The sequence below is a fragment of the Macaca nemestrina genome, chromosome 12 (assembly GCF_043159975.1).
Source record: "Macaca nemestrina isolate mMacNem1 chromosome 12, mMacNem.hap1, whole genome shotgun sequence".
NCBI classification, from domain to species: Eukaryota; Metazoa; Chordata; class Mammalia; order Primates; family Cercopithecidae; genus Macaca; species Macaca nemestrina.
In genome coordinates, this window is record NC_092136.1 from 21025110 (window position 1) to 21042519 (window position 17410).

General features: G+C 54.0%; 1 protein-coding gene across 4 annotated transcripts in view; it reads right to left on the reverse strand.

Annotated features, from left to right (window-relative positions):
• Window positions 1-11375: 11375 nt before the first annotated feature.
• The window catches only part of LOC105471620 (CD82 molecule), a 55817-nt gene continuing 49782 nt past the window's right edge, over window positions 11376-17410 (reverse strand). For 2 of the 4 annotated variants that reach the window (XM_011724189.3, XM_011724187.3), the window contains 4 exons: window positions 15951-16052; window positions 12976-13176; window positions 12621-12704; window positions 11376-12294 (listed from right to left, as the gene is read on the reverse strand). In XM_011724189.3, coding sequence (XP_011722491.1) covers window positions 12217-12294; window positions 12621-12704; window positions 12976-13176; window positions 15951-16052 — 465 coding nt within the window. In that variant the 3' untranslated portion in view covers window positions 11376-12216. The remainder of the gene's footprint in view (window positions 12295-12620; window positions 12705-12975; window positions 13177-15950; window positions 16053-17410) is intronic. The other 2 variants (XM_011724186.3, XM_071074811.1) reach the window with 1 other exon arrangement.

The window sequence follows — 17410 nt, forward strand, 5'->3', positions numbered from 1 at the left end:
ACACCCCAGTTTACAACAGCTTTCCTGGGGTCTGGACTTCATGAGGCCTAAGTTCATAGTCAATATCTAACAATAAAATGTCCCTCTTGGCTGGGCACAGTGGCTCACGCCTGTAATCCTAGCACTTTGGGAGGCCGAGGCGGGCAGATCACCTGAGGTCGGGAGTTCAAGACCAGCTTGATCAACATGGAGAAACCTCGTCTCTACTAAAAATACAAAATTAGCTTGGCATGGTGGCGCACGCCTGTAATCTCAGCTACTCGGGATGCTGAGGCAGGAGAATTGCTTGAACTTGGGAAGCGGAGGTTGTGGTGAGCCGAGATGGCGCCATTGCACTGCAGCCTGGGCAACAAGAGCGAAACTCCGTTTCAAATAAATAAATAAATAAATAAATAAATTAATTAATTAATTAATGTCCCTCCGGCTGCCTTCTCTCCTCCCCACCTGTGCTGGGCTGAAAACAGACTAATGGCGTGCCTGTGCTCAGGAGGTGGGAAGCAGTGAGGTGGGCATTTCATGTTCCAAACGTCCTCACCAAGTTCTAGTCCTAATGCCTGCCAGTGACTTCAGACTGGCCACCCCTCCTCCGGACCATGACAGAAATGGGAGATGCTGCCGACCATCACCAATCCCTCTTTCTTCTCTTTTCCCCAGCCCTTCTAGGCTGGGGCAGCTCTCCTTCCAGAGCCTAGGGTGCCACCTCCAGGAAAGTCCCACTGGGCTAATCCCAGGCCTGAGGTTTTGTCCTGACTAGGCCTCCTTTAGAAAGTGCTGCCCCTGATTTCCTCCTAAGTGGAGTGGACACAGGACATCATGCTCAGGGCGTCCTTTCCCCCAGGGGCATCCTGATTCATAGGACCCTGGACTTGTCACACACTGGGACTGCAGCCACCTTCCTCCGACTTCTAGAGGTGGTCATTGTGAGGTTGAAGGCTGGTGCCCCATCCTTTTGGGTCACTGGTGGCAACACCCCTCCACCTTTCCTCTTCCTTCCCTGGAAGACTGGCACCCATCCTCAACACTGCCTCCATGCCTCCTCCTTCAGGAAGCCCACCAGGTCCCTCTCCCTCTGCCTTCTATCTCAGACAGGAGGAACCCCAGGCCCAACCCTCTGAGACACGTAAGCAGTATATTCACTTTTCTCCTCTCCAAGCTTTGCTCTAAGCCAGCATTTCTAAAACTGCCTGTGTATCTGAATCAACCGAGGTACTTTTAAAAGCCCAGATTTCCGGCCAGGTGTGGTGGGTTACGCCTGTAATCCCAGCACTTTGGGAGGCCAAGGTGGGTGGATCACCTGAGGTCAGGAGTTAGAGACCAGCCTGACCAATATGGAGAAACCCCGTCTCTACTAAAAAATACAAATTTAGTCTGGCGTGGTGGTGCATGCCTGTAATCCCAACTACTCAGGAGGCTGAGGCAGGAGAATCCCTTGAACCCGGGAGGCTGAGGTTGCAGTGAGCTGAGACGGCGCCATTGCACTCCAGCTTGGGCAAGAAGAGCGAAACTGTTTCAAACAAACAAACAAACAAACAAAACAAAACAAAACAAAAACCAGCCCCGATTTCCAGAGCCCCCTCCTACCCAAAGAACCAGAATCTCCAGGGGTGGGGCCCGAGAATCTGGATTTCTAGCAGAAGGTGCAGGTGATTATCAGGTCACACAAGTATAAGACCCCACTCTAAAAGAACTTATCATTGCCTGAGTTCTTTTCTGCATCACATTATTTCATTCTGCTACTGACAATGGGGCCCGTTGTATTCATTCATTCATTTATCCAACAAATATGCATTAAATGCTCATTATGTGCCAGGCACACGCTCCAAGCTGGGGACAGGGCAAGGAATGAACCAGAAGCCCTTGAGGAACTTAGGGTTCAGCGGAGAAGACACAGACTTCAATCAGCAATGATAACTATCAGGAGAGCGCCTTTGGGGGCGAAATGCCCATTGGGGCACAGCAAGCTTGCTCCACATCTGCAGAATTTCTTTCTTTTTTGTAATGACTCAAAAAGGCTTCTTTTTTTTTTCTTTAGCTTTCTGAACTAAACACACTGTGCTTGTGCCTTCAACACTTTCCCAACAATTTCCTGCTCCTCCATGAGGAAAGCACATTGCCTCCTTTCCCGGACACATTCAGCACGTGCGGGACCACCTTGGGCCTTGCTGATGTGTTTTCATTTTAGATAACCTCATAAGAACTGTGGGTTCTGCCTGGGCACACGCCACATGCAGATTTCGGTGCCTTTCGGACCGTCTTGGCATAAAAGTAAACAATTCTATTGCCAGGGACTCAGGACGCCGACTTTTGTTGGAGGCTGTATCATAGGAAAGCCTACAATGGTGTGTCACACTCTGGGCCATGCTGAGTGCCTAAACTCTAGACATCTTTAAAAACCTGACAGCTTTTCTAAGCCTGAACCTCTGCTAAATCACTTAGTCCTGGCAACAACCCTATGTGGTTGGGACCATTATTATGCTCATTTCCCAGAGGAGGGTCTAAAAGAGAGGGCAGAGTCTGGATTTGAACCTATGGGCCAGGCATTTGCACAGGGGAGGCCCTCCCCATAGAAAGGGTGGTGGAAGGGCAAGGCCACCTCTGTCACTGGGGCCATGCTCTGGGGAGTTCCCTGAAGGCGGATCTGAGGGAGGAGCAGGAGTTAGGTGGAAGAAATAAGGGAGATTGTTCCAGGAACCAAAGGAGCACAGCTCACTGATGATGGAGATATGGCAGAGGAGTTTAGGGCACTAGGAGACCCCAGCGGCCAGCAACTTCATCCAGGGCATCAAGCAAGCCAGTGTGGAGCATGACCTGACCTGCAGCTGGTGAATTGGGCAGGGTGTCTATACATTTGCAAGTACGACCCACCCTGAGAAGGGAGGCTGGTGGCCAGGAGGCTGAACCCCTGGGCTGGGAGTCAGGGTGACTGAGTCCAAACCTTTTGTGGCCACTCACTCACCCAGACCCTGGGCAAGTTACTTAACCTCACTAAGAATTGAGGTCTTAGGATTGTTGTGGGAATAGCTAAGATCATGTGTGCAAAGTGCTGAACACTTAATTCATGTTGCTGTCTGTGTGGTTATGTGGCTCTGAGAATATTTCTGTTCAGTTTCAAGATGAGGAGACGGAGGTCCAGAGAGGCAGGGTGATTGGTCTAAGGTTTCTCAGCCAGTCAAGGCCTCCAGGGCAGGGATATTTCCAGCACCCAAATTGCCCTAGGGGAAGGCAACTATGTGTGGTTGTGGGACAGTGGGTTGCCTCATTGCCTAGAAGACCCCCAGGCCTCTCAGCCTCTCACCTCTGTGTCCTCCTGTTCCCACACACTGGTGAAGGCTCCGTGCAGTTAGACTCTGGTCAGGACATCTGGGTGGGAGCCTGCTTCCAGTCTGAAGGAGGAACCCTGGGTCGGGGGTGGGCTCTGGGACCCTTGAGAGACCTGTGGCTAAGCCCCACCTCCAGGGAAGTGATGGCCCCGGGAGGAGAAGACAGCCTGGGCAGACTCTCCCTGAATTTCCCATTTGTAAACAGTGCAGCTGGGGAGGTGTAGGGCCCAGTGCCCAGTTTCTGGTGGTGGAAGATGGCAGCGGTCCAGCAGCTAAGCAGAGGGGCGGGTGGGGATGAGCGATGGCTGTGGCTGTCAGCTGCAGACACAAAGGAAGCAGGCTGGAGCCTGTGGCTATTTCTCCTCCCTCCAGGACATGTGACCTCCTGCTGTCCTCCTTGGCCAGCTCACAGCATTACCCAGAGCTTGAGCTTGAGCACCATGCCCAGCCCAGGAGCCAGCCACCTCTGAGAGTCAGTGGACATTTTCCAACAGCCTCACTAGCCTTTTTCCTCTCCACCTTCCAGCCCCTTACCTGCCATACACAGAACCCAGGGGAAGTTTCAAACTCCCTTTTTTAAAAAAGCCACAGCTGTGGTGATAAAGTAAGAAGAGACCCCGCCTGAATTCAGCCAAACCTGGAGTTGAATCTTGTTTTGGTCACTTACTAGTTAAGGGACCTCAAGGTGGCCACTTCGCCTCTCTGGAACCTCAGAGTTTTCTCAGCTGTAAAGTGGGACTAATCCCAACGACCCTCAAGTTGCCATAAAGGCTACATGGGCGGAGTAAGAGCATGCCATAGGGAGCCAGAAAATGTGTCATGAAAGAAAGAACACTCTGAAATAAGCACATAACAGGCCCTCTGTAAATATTTACTGATTAAATAGCAGGTGGAATCAAAGAGAAATAAATTATCCCATCATCTGTGTCTTTTGTCTTTCTCTCCAGAAGCCTATGGGAATTAGAAGCATTGACTAGGGGTGAGAGAAGAACAGGGTGAGACAGGGCATAATTCTTGGGGACGGAAGGCTGAGAACATTCTTAATGATGTCAGCTCCCGTGTGCAGAATACATTACACTCTCTCAAGTGATGCTGATTCTCTCTGACATTAAGGCTCTTCTGGAAGGGAGATTCAGACACCACACCCATGAAGACAGATTTTAGGTTCTCATCTGATCTCTGTCTCTTACTATTCAGCAGGCTTAGACCAGACTTATGTCTCCTCTGAGCCTCTGTTTTCTTATCTATAAAGTGTGCATCCTAATACCAACTCTCAGGGCTATTGTGAGGATTAAATGAGTCAGGGGACTCATGCAATGTATGTCAAGTGCTTAGTGCTGGGCCTGGTGTAAAACAGGCCTTCAGCAAATGGTAGCTGTCATTATGATTACCTATCCTATCAGTTAGCTATTGCTGTATAATAAACTACCCCCAAATTTAGGGCCCAAAACAACCACCATTTGTTTAGCTCATGATTCTGTGTGTCAGCCATTTAGGTTGGGCTCAGCTAGGTGGTTCATCTGGTCTTCTCCTGCGTCTGAAGTTGGCTGCAGGTAGGGTGGTGGTTCTGCTTCTGGGGGTAAGTTGGCTGTTGTCTGGGATGATGGAGTACTGACCCGGTTGCCTCTCATGCTCCAGCAGGCTAACTTGGGCTTCTTCATGAGGCAGTGGCAGGGTTTTGAGAGAGTGAGGCAATGAGACAGAAGAAGTGGAGACAAGTGTGCAAAATTCCTTGAGACTTAGAATTGACACACTATGTTTTCCCCCACATTCCATTAGCCAAAGGAAGTCACACAACCAGCCATCAGAGAGGTGCTAGCTGCATAGTCATGTTGCAGAGAGCATAGATACAGGAAGGGGAATAAGTGTGACTATTTTTGCAAACAATGACCACATGCAACTAATTAGGGAACATCTGAGACAGAACCACGTCCCCTCAACTCCCAGTGCCATGACTTCCACCCTAGCTGCTCACTCTGCCCTGTGACACTGGCAGGAAAGCCGGTTGCTCTCCCACGAGGCTTCCCCACTACATTCTCTATTCCCCAGTCCGAGCCAGACTGCCACCGTCACATTCCTTTTCCGAAGGAGATGGAAACCAGACTCCATATGGGACCAGGCACAGGTATCCTACACATGGAGTCATGGGGGTCTGATGACCTGCGTCCCCCATAGACTGATGCAGGATGGAGTCCCTGCCCTGCTCAGTCCTCAGAGGAAGGAAATACACACAGCCCACCTGGACAACCCCTCCGCCCAGCTGTCTGCTAAATAAACTCATTAAGCAATTCCTGACGAGGCATTTTAGATCATCACAAGCTACAGATAGTTTCTGTTGACCTCTTGGAAAAGGTTTTCCTGACCACATAGACAGGAGGCGCAGATTAGTTCCCCTTGTGGGTAGGGGGTGCCTGGTTCTCATTTGTATTCACACTGTGATTGGTTCCCATGTATCCCCTTGAACTCTGGGCCAGTCAGCCCATGGGACTGGATTCATTCCTCCATGTCCTGGTGGAGTAGCAACCTCCACAATGCCCCGGGCAATGAGGACATCGAGGGACAACCACCAGCCTGGGGACCAGCTTGTCTTACCTTGTGCACTTCCTGGCAGGTAGAGACAGAGCCTTGATCACCTTTGCTGCCCTCTCTGTCCCTGACATGGGGCGCTTTTTCTGCTGTTTGTGTTTTTTCCCTGTGCCTCCCCTACAACTGGACTGTCAGCTCCACAAGCTTGTTTACCTTGGTGACCCCTGATTCCTTTCACAATGCCTGGCATAGAGTGGGTGCCTGATAAATTCTTATTGGATAGATTGATGGAGGAAAAGTTGGGTTTAATGGACTTGTACCTCCTTAGAAAAGGCCCACTCCTCTTCGCTTTTTATGAACCAGGGATCTTCATTCCCACTGGCCTTGAGAACTATTGGAAAGGATACGGAGTCACAGGCCCCAGGGGCCAACCCCAGTTTCTTCAGTCACTGTGACTCTGGATCTGAAGATAGATTTGTGAATCCAATGTGAATGACTCCTGGATTGTGTAGTGGGTCAGGGCTATGGCAAACAGCTTAGCTTTTCCAAGTTACGGTTTCCACACTCTAAAAGGGTGGGGGGAGCAAGTGTGGCTACACTGTTGGGGTGACAGGGTTAAAGCTTAACACTAAATCCATGGTGGCTGCTGTGACGATGATGATTATTTGGAAGGAGATAGGGTCCCATGGCTGCTGGGGTCCACCATGCCCTCTGCAGTGGCTGCCTGCACTCTCCTCTTGCTGCCCTGCTGCCTCTTTGCCTGCTGCGAGTCCCACCTCACCCCAAAGGGTCAGCCCTGCTCATCTTCCTAGCTCCCCCAGCTGGGGTCCTGCTTATAGCATTGTTCTCACTCCCACTCTCTGTTCCTCCCCTTTGTGGGCTCCCTTGGGTTTAGAGCCTGCCCCTCTGGGGAAGGCCTTGATATGGTTTGGCTCTGTGTCCCCACCCAAATTTCATCTCGAATTGTACTCCCATAACTCCCATGTGTTGTGGGAGGGACCCAGTGCGAGACAAGTGAATCATAGGGCGGTTTCTCCCACACTATTCTCGTGGTAGTGAATATGTCTCAGGAGATCTGACGGTTTTATGAGGGGTAACCCCTTTTGCTTGGCTCTCCTTCTGTCTTCTCTCGTCTACCACCATGTGAGATGTGCCTTCTGCCTTCCTCCACGATTATGAGGCCTCTCCAGCTACGTGGAACTCCATTAAAACTCTTTCTTTTGTAAATTGCCCAGTCTTGGGTATGTCTTTATCAGCAGCACGAAAATGGACTAATACAGGCCTCTCTCCTTCCATTTAAGCAGACCCCCACCTACCCACTAAGTGGGTTCCCCGACAGCTTCCCCATGGAAAAAACTCAGACACCACCCCAAGTGCCTGAGTCCTCTATGAACCAGGACCAAGAGGATTGGGTGCTGGGATCACAGGGCCCCGTCACCCTGGAAGCCCCAAGCTGGGCTCACCCAGGTGTGTCATGCAAGGCAGGGCAGAGGATGGACCCCTCCACTCCTATCAGCTGCCATCAGCATCCCCTCCCACCCACACAGTCCTCCAAGAGGCTGCTGGGGACTCTCCAGCTCTCTCCTTCCACTCCCCACCTCCGCACAGCCCCTCTGCACTCCCAGCTGTTCCTGCTGGCCACCCCTCCGCCCCCAGCATCCTGCAGGAAGCCCACTCCTGTCCCAGGGGCTACTGCTTAAGGCATCTGAGGTCACTTGGGGAGAGGCACTTGGCTCTGGGCCTGACATTCCCCTTGCTCAGAAGGCAGGTGCTGGGGAAATGATGTCATAGGGGGCAGCTGGGGGCCGGGGTGCTCACAGCTCAAACGTCCCCTAATGGCCCTCCTACCTGCTCACCCTCCCACTAGGCAAGAGGCTGAGTACAGGTTCTTACCTGCCCCAGCCCCAGCCCCTTGGGCCAATCAACCATCCCTGCCCTGGAGGCACCAAGTCCTCAAGTCCTCCTGTGGGCCTCATTCCTGCTTAGAGAAGGTATCCCCAGGGGATGGGAAACCTCCCCTTGAAGGTGGTGCCAGTCCTGGAATGGGCGGCTTGGGGAACAAGCTCACTGTGTACGTGATAGCATTTGGCTCCCACAGTAGCACTGGGAATGAGGAATAAGAGTCCCCATTTTCCAGATAAGACTAAGAGAGGTGAAGTCGCACAGCCCATCACATCCAGTGGCAGCTGCTCTGATTCTATTTGATTTCAGTTAGGAAGGGGATTGCCAGGGCAATGGCTGATTCCTGTACTGTGGCTGGAGGGGCCGGGGCTGAGTGGTGAACACTTCCTCCCACTTTCCTGTTTGTTCAGCGCACTGTTCACTCTACTTCCTTCCACAGGATGGGGCCTTGGATGGGCCCCAGGGATACCACAGCAACACTCGGCTTAGACTGTGCCGTCAGCAGTCGGCAGTGTGTGCTGGTATGTACCTGAGTACGTGTGGGAGGGTGTACTGTGTGCATGCATGTGCTGTGTGTGCACGTGTGTCCTGGTGCATCAGTCTCTACACTCATCAGAATGCAGGTGCCATGTGGGCAGGGGTTTGTGTGTGTTCACTGCTGTGTTCCTAAGATCCTAGAACTGTGCTTCACAAATAGTCTGTGCCATTAAGTATTCATGGGATGAATGAATGAATAAATGGATAAACCTTAGCCTACAGCCCTAAAGACCCCAGAGAACAGCCAGACATTTGCCCCGAGGCAGCGTGGCAACTTGGGTCTCTGTCCCTCTGCAGAGGAGAAAGGCGATGGGAGCGCTGGCCCAGGAGATGCCTGGTGGCTAGATGCTCCAGCGTCACCAGTGTGCCCCTACATACGGCTCCTCTTAGCCTGCGGGACCTGCTCACCTGGAAGACCCGGGGCAGAGGCTGGAGGCAGCTCTGCTAGGAGACAGGATGGTGGTCAGTGGCAGAGGGGGCTCTGCAGTGTAGGCCCGGGAAGGCCAGGCAGGAAGACACTTGGGTCTCCCTGTTCACTACGGGCCACCCACAGCTTAGTCTCAGGGGAGAAGAGCTGGGGACCGAGCCCTCAGGGGTCTTCAGGGCCTTGAGTGTGTGCGTGTGAGAGACAGAGCGCATGCATGTATGTGCACATGTACCAGGCTGCCATTCAGCAGTACTCACCCAGTCAGCCATGCCAGTTATTATGAATAAAATGGTGAAATATTTCCATGCCAGTTGAAAATCCCCCCACCAGTCCAACCTCTCAGAGCTCCAGCACCTCCTGCCAATCCACATATAAAGATCCTATTCCAGCTCAGGCCTGGCTTCCATTCGCATTGGTCAGTGGCCATGCCAATCAGTGCTCCCCAAAGTCCAGCTTCCTGGACACATCCTAGGCACTGTCTCTAACACCCTTTGCCCCAGCCATTCTTCCTGCCTGCCCCAGGGAGCTGTGGGTGGGCACTGCCAAGGAGCACCCTTGTACCCTCCTCCACACAGTACCCATGTACCAGTCCTCTGGGCCTGGCAGGGCCCTTGGCAGGACAGATGGCAGCCCACAGAGGGCCCAGGGAGGGCAGCTGGAAGGTATTGAAGCCCCAGATGGGCGTGGGTGGATTAGCGGCTGCAGGGACGATTCCAGGTGTTAGATAGACATGGGTCTACGTTCCCTCTCTCCCAAAACCTCGCAGGTCAGAGGTAAGTGGGGTGCTAAAACTGGGTGCTCCCCAGGAGGTTGAAATGAGGAACCTAGCAGGCTCAGAGCTCACAGTGACCAGATTTCACAAAAGTGAGGGTCAGGGCCTCACAACACCACATGTCCTGAGGCTGTTCTGCGACATGAGAGGGCAGGAGCCAGTGGAGCCAGGAGGATGGTCTTTGAAGTCAGATACATGGGGTTCAAATCCTGGCTCCGGCCCCTTCCAGCTGTGAGCTCTGGGCAGGATGGACATGACAGAGGAAGCTTCGCTAACCTCTGACGTTTTCTCAGTCCTCTATTTTGTAAACAGCTTTGAGCCCACCCTCAGCCTGCCAGGCCCTGGGTCGCACAGGAAGATGGAGATGGAGCTGGACTCAAATTCAGGTCCCCTTGCTCCCAGTGAGAAAGCATTTATGAAAAGACACCCAATAGCTCTCTGCTACCCTTCCTGAGGGTGGAGGCTGTGGGGGGCCAGGGAAGTCAGGCCAGGTGGAACCATCAACATTTCCCTCTCCTCCCCCATCCCAGAGGGAGGCGGCCAAGGCTACAGGCGACCCCACTGCTGACACCTCCTCAGCTGCCACATGCTCTGGGAGGTCAGCACGTGGCTTGGGACAGACATTACTCCAGGTCTGAGAATCTTCCGGAATCACCGTGAAGGGGTGCAAATAGGCAGATTCCTTGTCGCCATCCCAGATCTGCAGTGCCAGAATCCTTGAGCCTTGGAATCTGCATTTTCACAAATGCTTCCACTGGAGTGGGATGCCGGCAGGCCCGGGTTTGGTGAGACTGGGAGTAACCACGGAACCTTTGGGCTCTGCCGGGCTCCTAGGCTGAGGCTGCAGCGCCGCCTGGTGGTCCCCGCTGAGACACCACTCTAGCCGCTGCCCCGCCCGGCCCCACTGCAGGGAGACAAGAGTTCTGCTGCCGGCCGGCTCCTCCAGAAATGAGAGGAGAAGGCGGGGCAACTGCCCTCTGGGCTTCATGACGCTGGGCAAAGGGCATGCTGGGGCTCAGTCGTCAGAGCCGTGCACAAGTAAGAACTAGCTTCTTTTTTCTTTTTTCTTTTCTCTCTCTGTCTGTTGTTTCTTTCTTTTTCTTCCTTTCTTTCTTTTTTTGACAGATTCTCGCTCTGTTGCCCAGGCTGAAGTGCAGTGGCACAATCTTGGCTCACTGCAACCTCCATCCCCCGGGTTCAAGCAGTTCTCCTTCCTGAGCCTCCTGAGTAGCTGGGATTACAGGCGTGCACCACCATACTCGGCTAATTTCTGTATTTTTTTGGAGAGATGGGGTTTCACCATGTTGGCCAGGATTGGACTCGAACTCCTGACCTTAAGTGATCCACCTGCCTCAACCTCCCAAAGTCTCACATTTCATCTTAAAAAGTCCCCTGAATTCTGCACATCTTACTCTAACACATTTCTTTAGTATGAAAATGCTTCCTTCCACAAATCTTTGCAAAAATGATGCTCTAGAAAGCGAGACCAAGTTTATCCTGTGGCCCCTGTCCCCCATCACCAGCCCACATTTTGTGTACCTTCTGGGGGCATCCATACCCTAGTTTCAGAAGCGGGAATGGAGAGATACAATCTATACCTCTCTTAGCACCAAATCAAACTCCAGGCACCCCACCGTGCAGGCAGGCCCATCAGAGCCTGGCCCATCACCGTCCTAAGATTCAGGCTGCAGAGGCAGATGCCTGCGGGGAGGGCAGAGCCGTGAAGGGCCCAGCAGTCTCCAGCAGACCCAGCCACTCTGCTCACACCCTCTGCCCTGGGTCCTCCCCTGCCCCAGGAAGCAGCATCCCTACCATTCCAGACTAGACTGTTATAAATCTTCTTTAATAGTCTTAGAATCTTGAGTGTGTTTTACAGAATGGTGCACACAGAGCCCCCTCCCGTCTCCCCCCTACAAGGCACAGCCTCACCCACCCCACTCCCCAGGGGCCAGAGGACAGCTTGCCAAGAAAGGCCAGCCCACCTTCTCCCAGGAGAAGCCATCCTCCTCCTCCCTGTCCCTGGACAGCTCAGGACCCTGGAAAACACAGGGCCAGCTCTGTGCCATGCCCCCAAGGACTCACCTGTCCCTAAGCAGCTCAGGGCCAAGCCAGATCTCGTTACCCAGGCAGACCCCCTCCGACCCAGCTCCCCTAAGCCCTGTCCCCAGGGCATGGCCCAGGCTAATCTGAGCTCTCTAGATGGACCTGCATCAGGCCTGGGGAAGGGGTGCTACCCCTTAATATCAGGTAAAACCCACCCTCTCCCACTGCCTTCAATATAACTGTGAAAAAACAAAGATATAAATGTCATAGTGGAAATAAGTTGACCCGCCCAGTAGGCAGTCTCCTGACAGCCCAGGGTGCCTTATCTAACGCCCCCCCTCCCAATTTTTAATACAGTTGCCCCCTATACAATATACACACACCCTTGAGGGCAGGTAGAAGTCCAGCCCACCTGCGCCAGGGACACTGCGGGGAGCGTTTTTCTCTGAGTTGCTAAGAGAACCCTGATGAGCGGTGAGCAGAGGAACCATAGAACAGCCAGGGCTCAAGGCTGACAGCGGATAGGCCAGGAGAGATTGCCAGGCCCCAGAAAGCCCCCTACTTTCAGTCAGGGTGGGCAAGGGGGTCTTTGCAGTGAGGTGGGAGGCGGGCCTGGAGGAGGGAGCCAGGGAGACCCCTGGGAGCCCTGAGGTCAGGGGCCGGGCAGGGAGATGTGGACAGCAGCTGCCTCAGTACTTGGGGACCTTGCTGTAGTCTTCGGAATGGACGTGCCGGCACAAGCAGATGGACAGGACCATCCCCAGGAGCTGTGGGGAGAGGCGGAGAGTCAGAGGGAGGCTGGGCTGTCCTGGTCTCAGATGCCCCAGCCCCGCCATCCAGGTTTAGATGGGGATTAAGTGGATCCTCAACTTGAGCCTCACAACCACCCTGTGATGCAGGCAGTAGAGGGAGGCCCAGAGAGGTGCAGTGCCTTGTCTGAGGTCACACAGCCAGACAGTGCTCAGGCCAGAGGGCCTCTGGAAGCTGATGGGGTGCTGGGGCCCTTGGCCACCACCTCCCCGAGGAGAAAAGCAGAGCAGAGACAACCCAGGAGGACCAGGGATGGAGAAGGGCTGGGGGAGGGGGCTCAGACCTCAATGACAGCCACGCCCACGCCCACGCCGAGGATGATGCCCAGGTTCTCCTGCAGCCACGCCTGCACCTTCTCCATGCAGCCCTGCAAGGGGAGAACACGGTCACACCACCCCACCCTGCACCATCCCGCCCCACCATGCAGAACCACCGAGAGCCCCCCAGTCCCAGTCTGGAAGGGTTCTGCCTGTTCCTTGAATGAATTACATTAACAAAGAAGTAGATGAAGGTACAAATGACAGGTGAATCAAGGGAAGGAACTAAATGGAGGAAGGAAGAGCTGAGCAGTAGCCCAGACGGCCCCCAACACCCTCAGATCCCAGCCCCCAATCCGCAGCCCCCCGCCCACCGCACACCTCCTGGTACACAGGCCAGTCCTCAGGTTTGTTGCCACTCCGGGTCCTGTTGCCCGCAGTCTCGCAGAAGCCCTTCCTCATGGAAAGGCTGTTGTCCTCTTCCCCTTTTTCGCAGGAACAGGGGTAGGTGACCTCAGAGCGACTCATGAGCTCAGTGTTGTCCGTCCAGTTGTAGAAGCTGGCCCAGCCGCAGCACTTCACCTGGGCGAGGCAGGGGACACACTGCTTATGCTCACTGCCCACCGCAGGCAGGCTGCCCTCCTGGCAGAGGCGGGGCCTCCCCAGGACAGAGACTCAGATATGCCACTTCCAAGCCCCTGGTCCCAGCTGAACCATCACAAACTACAAGTACAGCAGAAAAATCAAAACCAGGATCAGCAGAAATACAAAGCAGAGTAGGAAGGAAGTTCAAGTTGAAGGAGCGCAGCTGTGCAGTGCACAAGGAGAATGGACGGCAGACCGTTCACAGTGCAGGGTTTAAAGTCAGGCTACTGGGTTATAATCCCCGCCCTGCCACCTACCAGCTGAGCAACCTCCGTCAAGGAAATAGCCTCAGTTTCCTCATCTGTAAATGGGGATAATTAAAATTCCCAACTCGCAGGGCTATCACAAGGACTAAATGGGATGAGTCAGGCAAAGTGTGGGGAGGTGTGGGGAGCACAATAAGCTTAGGAACGGCTGTTTGACTTTAGAGCAGGAGTTGAGATTTGCCTCTGAGCTTCCTGGTGAAAAGGAGAAAAAGTGAAAAGTGAAAAAGGATACAACGTCAATTCTGCTTTTTTTTTTTTTTTTTTTTCTTTTTTCTGAGGCAGAGTCTTGCTCTGTCACCCAGGCTGGAGTGCAGCGGCGTGATCTTGGCTCACTGCAACCTCCACCTCCCGGGTTCAAATGATTCTCCTGCTTCAGCCTCCTGAGTAGCTGGGATTACAGGCACTCACCATCCCGCCCGGTTAATGTTTGTATTTTTAGTAGAGATGGGGTTTCACCATGTTGGCCAGGCTGGTCTTGAACTCCTGACCTCAAGTGATCTGCCCGCCTTGGCCTCCCAAAGTGCTGGGATTACAGGTGTGAGCCAGCTCGCCCGACCGGTCAATTCTGCCACTTTAAAGGAGAAAATGCTCTAGTTCTAGAGAGAAGAAAGCCTTTCTGGGCTCTGTGTGCTAAAGGAGGTCTCGGTGTGCAAATCCCCGCAATGCTGGGGGTTCCTGGGAGGATTCAGTGGGATAGCATTGGTCACAGCAGGGGTCAGTTCCTGGACCGCTTCCTTCCTATCTCCCGATGTTGCCCGACCAATAGCCAGTGGACAGCAGGGGGCGTACCAGGCACACCCAGAAATGCTCAGCTCCAGGCCATTTCTAATCCAGCTTTTACAGGCGCTTGTTCCAGCAGGCTGGCTGCCTCCTCTCTCGAACAAAAGGCTGGCACCTCTGAGGGGTGCACAGGTCTGCAAGCTGGGGCCACCCACAGGTCATCCTGCACCAGAGCAAAATAAGGCAGGTCTCCTTGGCCCGTCTATGGCAGAGCCTCCTTCCAAGCAACGCTTTGCCCTGACCCCGGCTGTACCTGTTCCCCAGCAGCACATGCCATCTCCGCCTGTGTCTCCACGGATGTGCATGGTGACTAAAACATCACCACCAACTTAGCACATAATAAATGCTGCCTAAGTGCTGGAGGCTTTAACAATGTATCTCACACGGCATGGGTCAGTAGCCCCATTGCATAAACAAGGAGGCAGGCTCAGCAAAAGTCTAGCGGCTGTGGCAGTGTTAGCACTCCAGGCCTTGGGAGTCTCACTTACTGCCAGCCCAAGCAGCATCTGACAGCATCGAAATCATCTAGAACCAGCCAATGACTTTCCAGGGTAGGATGCTCACCACCTCCCAAGGGACCCACTTCTCCTCCCAGGTCCCTTGTCAGGTGGCGCTGGTTTATGTCATTGGTGACATCAAGACTTTGCTAAAATTAGCAAAATCTCAGCAATTGTGGGTCAAACTACATAGGCGACCAAAACATTTCCCTGTGTGAACCAAGCCTTCCAGCTGCCACGACCCCCACACCTGATCTCCTATGTCAGGGCCAGAGAACATCGCTCTCCCCTTCCTCCGCTCAGAAGATGGCCAAGTCCATGTCGCCCAGATGGAGTGTCCTATCTGCAAACTCTCCTGGTGCCCCAGAGTCAGGCTTTCTCCTGCTGCCCATGCCCCTTATACCCCACAGCCCTCCCCTGAGGCCCTACGTGATCACTGTGTCCTGCGCCCTCACAGGATTGCAGACCAGAGACGGCAGGTTCCAGCCAAGGGCACACACAGCATCCGGGACCACAAGAAAGGAGAGCCAGGTGGTCACTGGATCACTGTGGAGACAGGCTGGGAACCTGGTCAGTCTATCTGTTGGTCAGTCGGGCAGTCCATCCATCCGTCCACCCACCCATCCACCCATCCATCCATCTCTCTCACTGTAACGGAGGTCTAATACACGTGAACTAATGGGCACACCTTCAGCTTGGTGCATTTTTACGTATGTGCACATACTGGTGAAACCAGTATCAAGATTTGGCTAGAATACTCCTTTCACCCTAGAAGGTTCCCTCAACACCTCCCCAGCTAGTGCCCCTCCCGGAGGCAGCCTCCACTGGGACTTCTCACTGCTACTTGGCATCCAGTTTCCTAAAACCCAGGGTGGAGCTCCCAACGCTTCCCAGTGTGGCTTGAGATAAGAGGGCTGACAACTGCCCCCGTGCTCTCTGCCACAAATGGGAGCACCGAGTTATGAAACTGTCTCTGAGTCTCTGGGCCCCCGAGCAGGGAGCTGCGGTGCTAACTGGGGTGCCCTGCCCCCATAGAAGCACACTCTCCTACAAACTGTCAGGCACACACGAGTACTGCAGATGCCAGTCCCAGACACGCGGGTGCACAGAGCCCCAAATTCAGGGCCACCCAGGCGAAAGAGCCTCCCATAGCCACGCCCCACCTCACCTGAGCTTGCACGTAGTCCCAGGCGTCCTGCAGGCTGTCCTCGCGACTGCTGTTGTAGTCTCGAATGAGCTCCATCACGATGCCGCCCATCTCCTGCTTCAGCTGCAGGACAAAGGTCAGGGTCAGATTTCCTGAAACCCGTGCCCACCTGTGGTCACCGCTACTTAAACTGCCTCCCCCCTGTTCCCTTCAGCAACCCTGTGACATGCTCATGGCTCCAACCACTTTCCTGGTGCTCCCAGGGTGCCCGATGCAGGCAGTGCCAACCACTCCTGCCCCACTGTCTCTTCTGCGCTCGGCAGCAGCCTGGCCCTGTAAACATCAATATTCTCATGTCACTGCTGAGAACCCTGTAGGGGCCTCCCACCACCAAGGCAGTTCCCATCATCAGTGTCCTCGTAACAGCCTAGGAGGCCCTATGCCACTTGTCTGTCCTCCCTGGACCTTGTGTCCTCTGTTCTTGCTCCCTCTGCTTCAACTGTGTGGATTTCCAAGCTGTCTTTGTGCCAGGCACACTCCTGCCTCAGGGCCTTTGCACCTGCTGTTCCCACCGCCTGGAATGCTCTTCCCCCAGACATTAACATGGCTCACCCTCTGCTTCCTTCAGGGCTCTGCTCCAATGTCACCTCCTCAGAAAGGCCTTACTAGACCACTCTACAAAATATCAGCCCTTCCCCATTCCCCCTCCCCCCACCAATCAACCCCCCCTCCCCTGGCCTCCCTTATCCCACAAGGGAAAGCATGCTGTATTTTTCTTTAGAGCACTGACGTTACATGCTTGTTAGTTTTCAGGGCTTATCATCTCTCTCCACTAGCACATCAGCTCCATAGGGGCAGGGACCACATCTGGCACGCTCACTACAGGGTCCCCCATGGCCAGCGCCAAGCCTGGCACAGAATAGGTGTGCGGGGTACGTGAATGCTGAATGCACACCTAACCACTGCGGTCTGCCAGGCACCAGAGCCAGACCCATGCAACTTTTTGGTGAATCCTCATGCCTCCCACAGGGCAGCTGCAGGGAGAAGGAGGGACAGGGAGGAGAGCCCAGCTCAGCTTCCTTCTTCCAAGGACCAGAGTGCAGCCTCTCCAAACAGGGTCCCCAAGGGTAGATGCCTGGAGGGGGCCCCAAGACTAGAGGACCTGGGACTTCGGCATCAACTATGTGATCAAAAGATCCTCCCTCTATGCAGGCATGGTGGCGGGTGCCCGTAGTCCCAGCTACTCAGGAGGCCGAGGCAGGAGAATCGCTTGAACCCAGGAGGTGGAGGTTGCAGAGTCTAGATCGCACCACTGCACTCCAGCCTGGGTGACAGAGTAAGAGTCCATCTCAAAACAAAACAAAACAGAAAAGATCCTCCCTCACCCCTTCCCAAGCCCTAAGCCAGCAGCGCCAGCCAGCCGGAGTGTGAGGTCAGTTGCTTTTCTGGCACCTGGCTGCTTGCCCCAGAGCTCCAAAAAA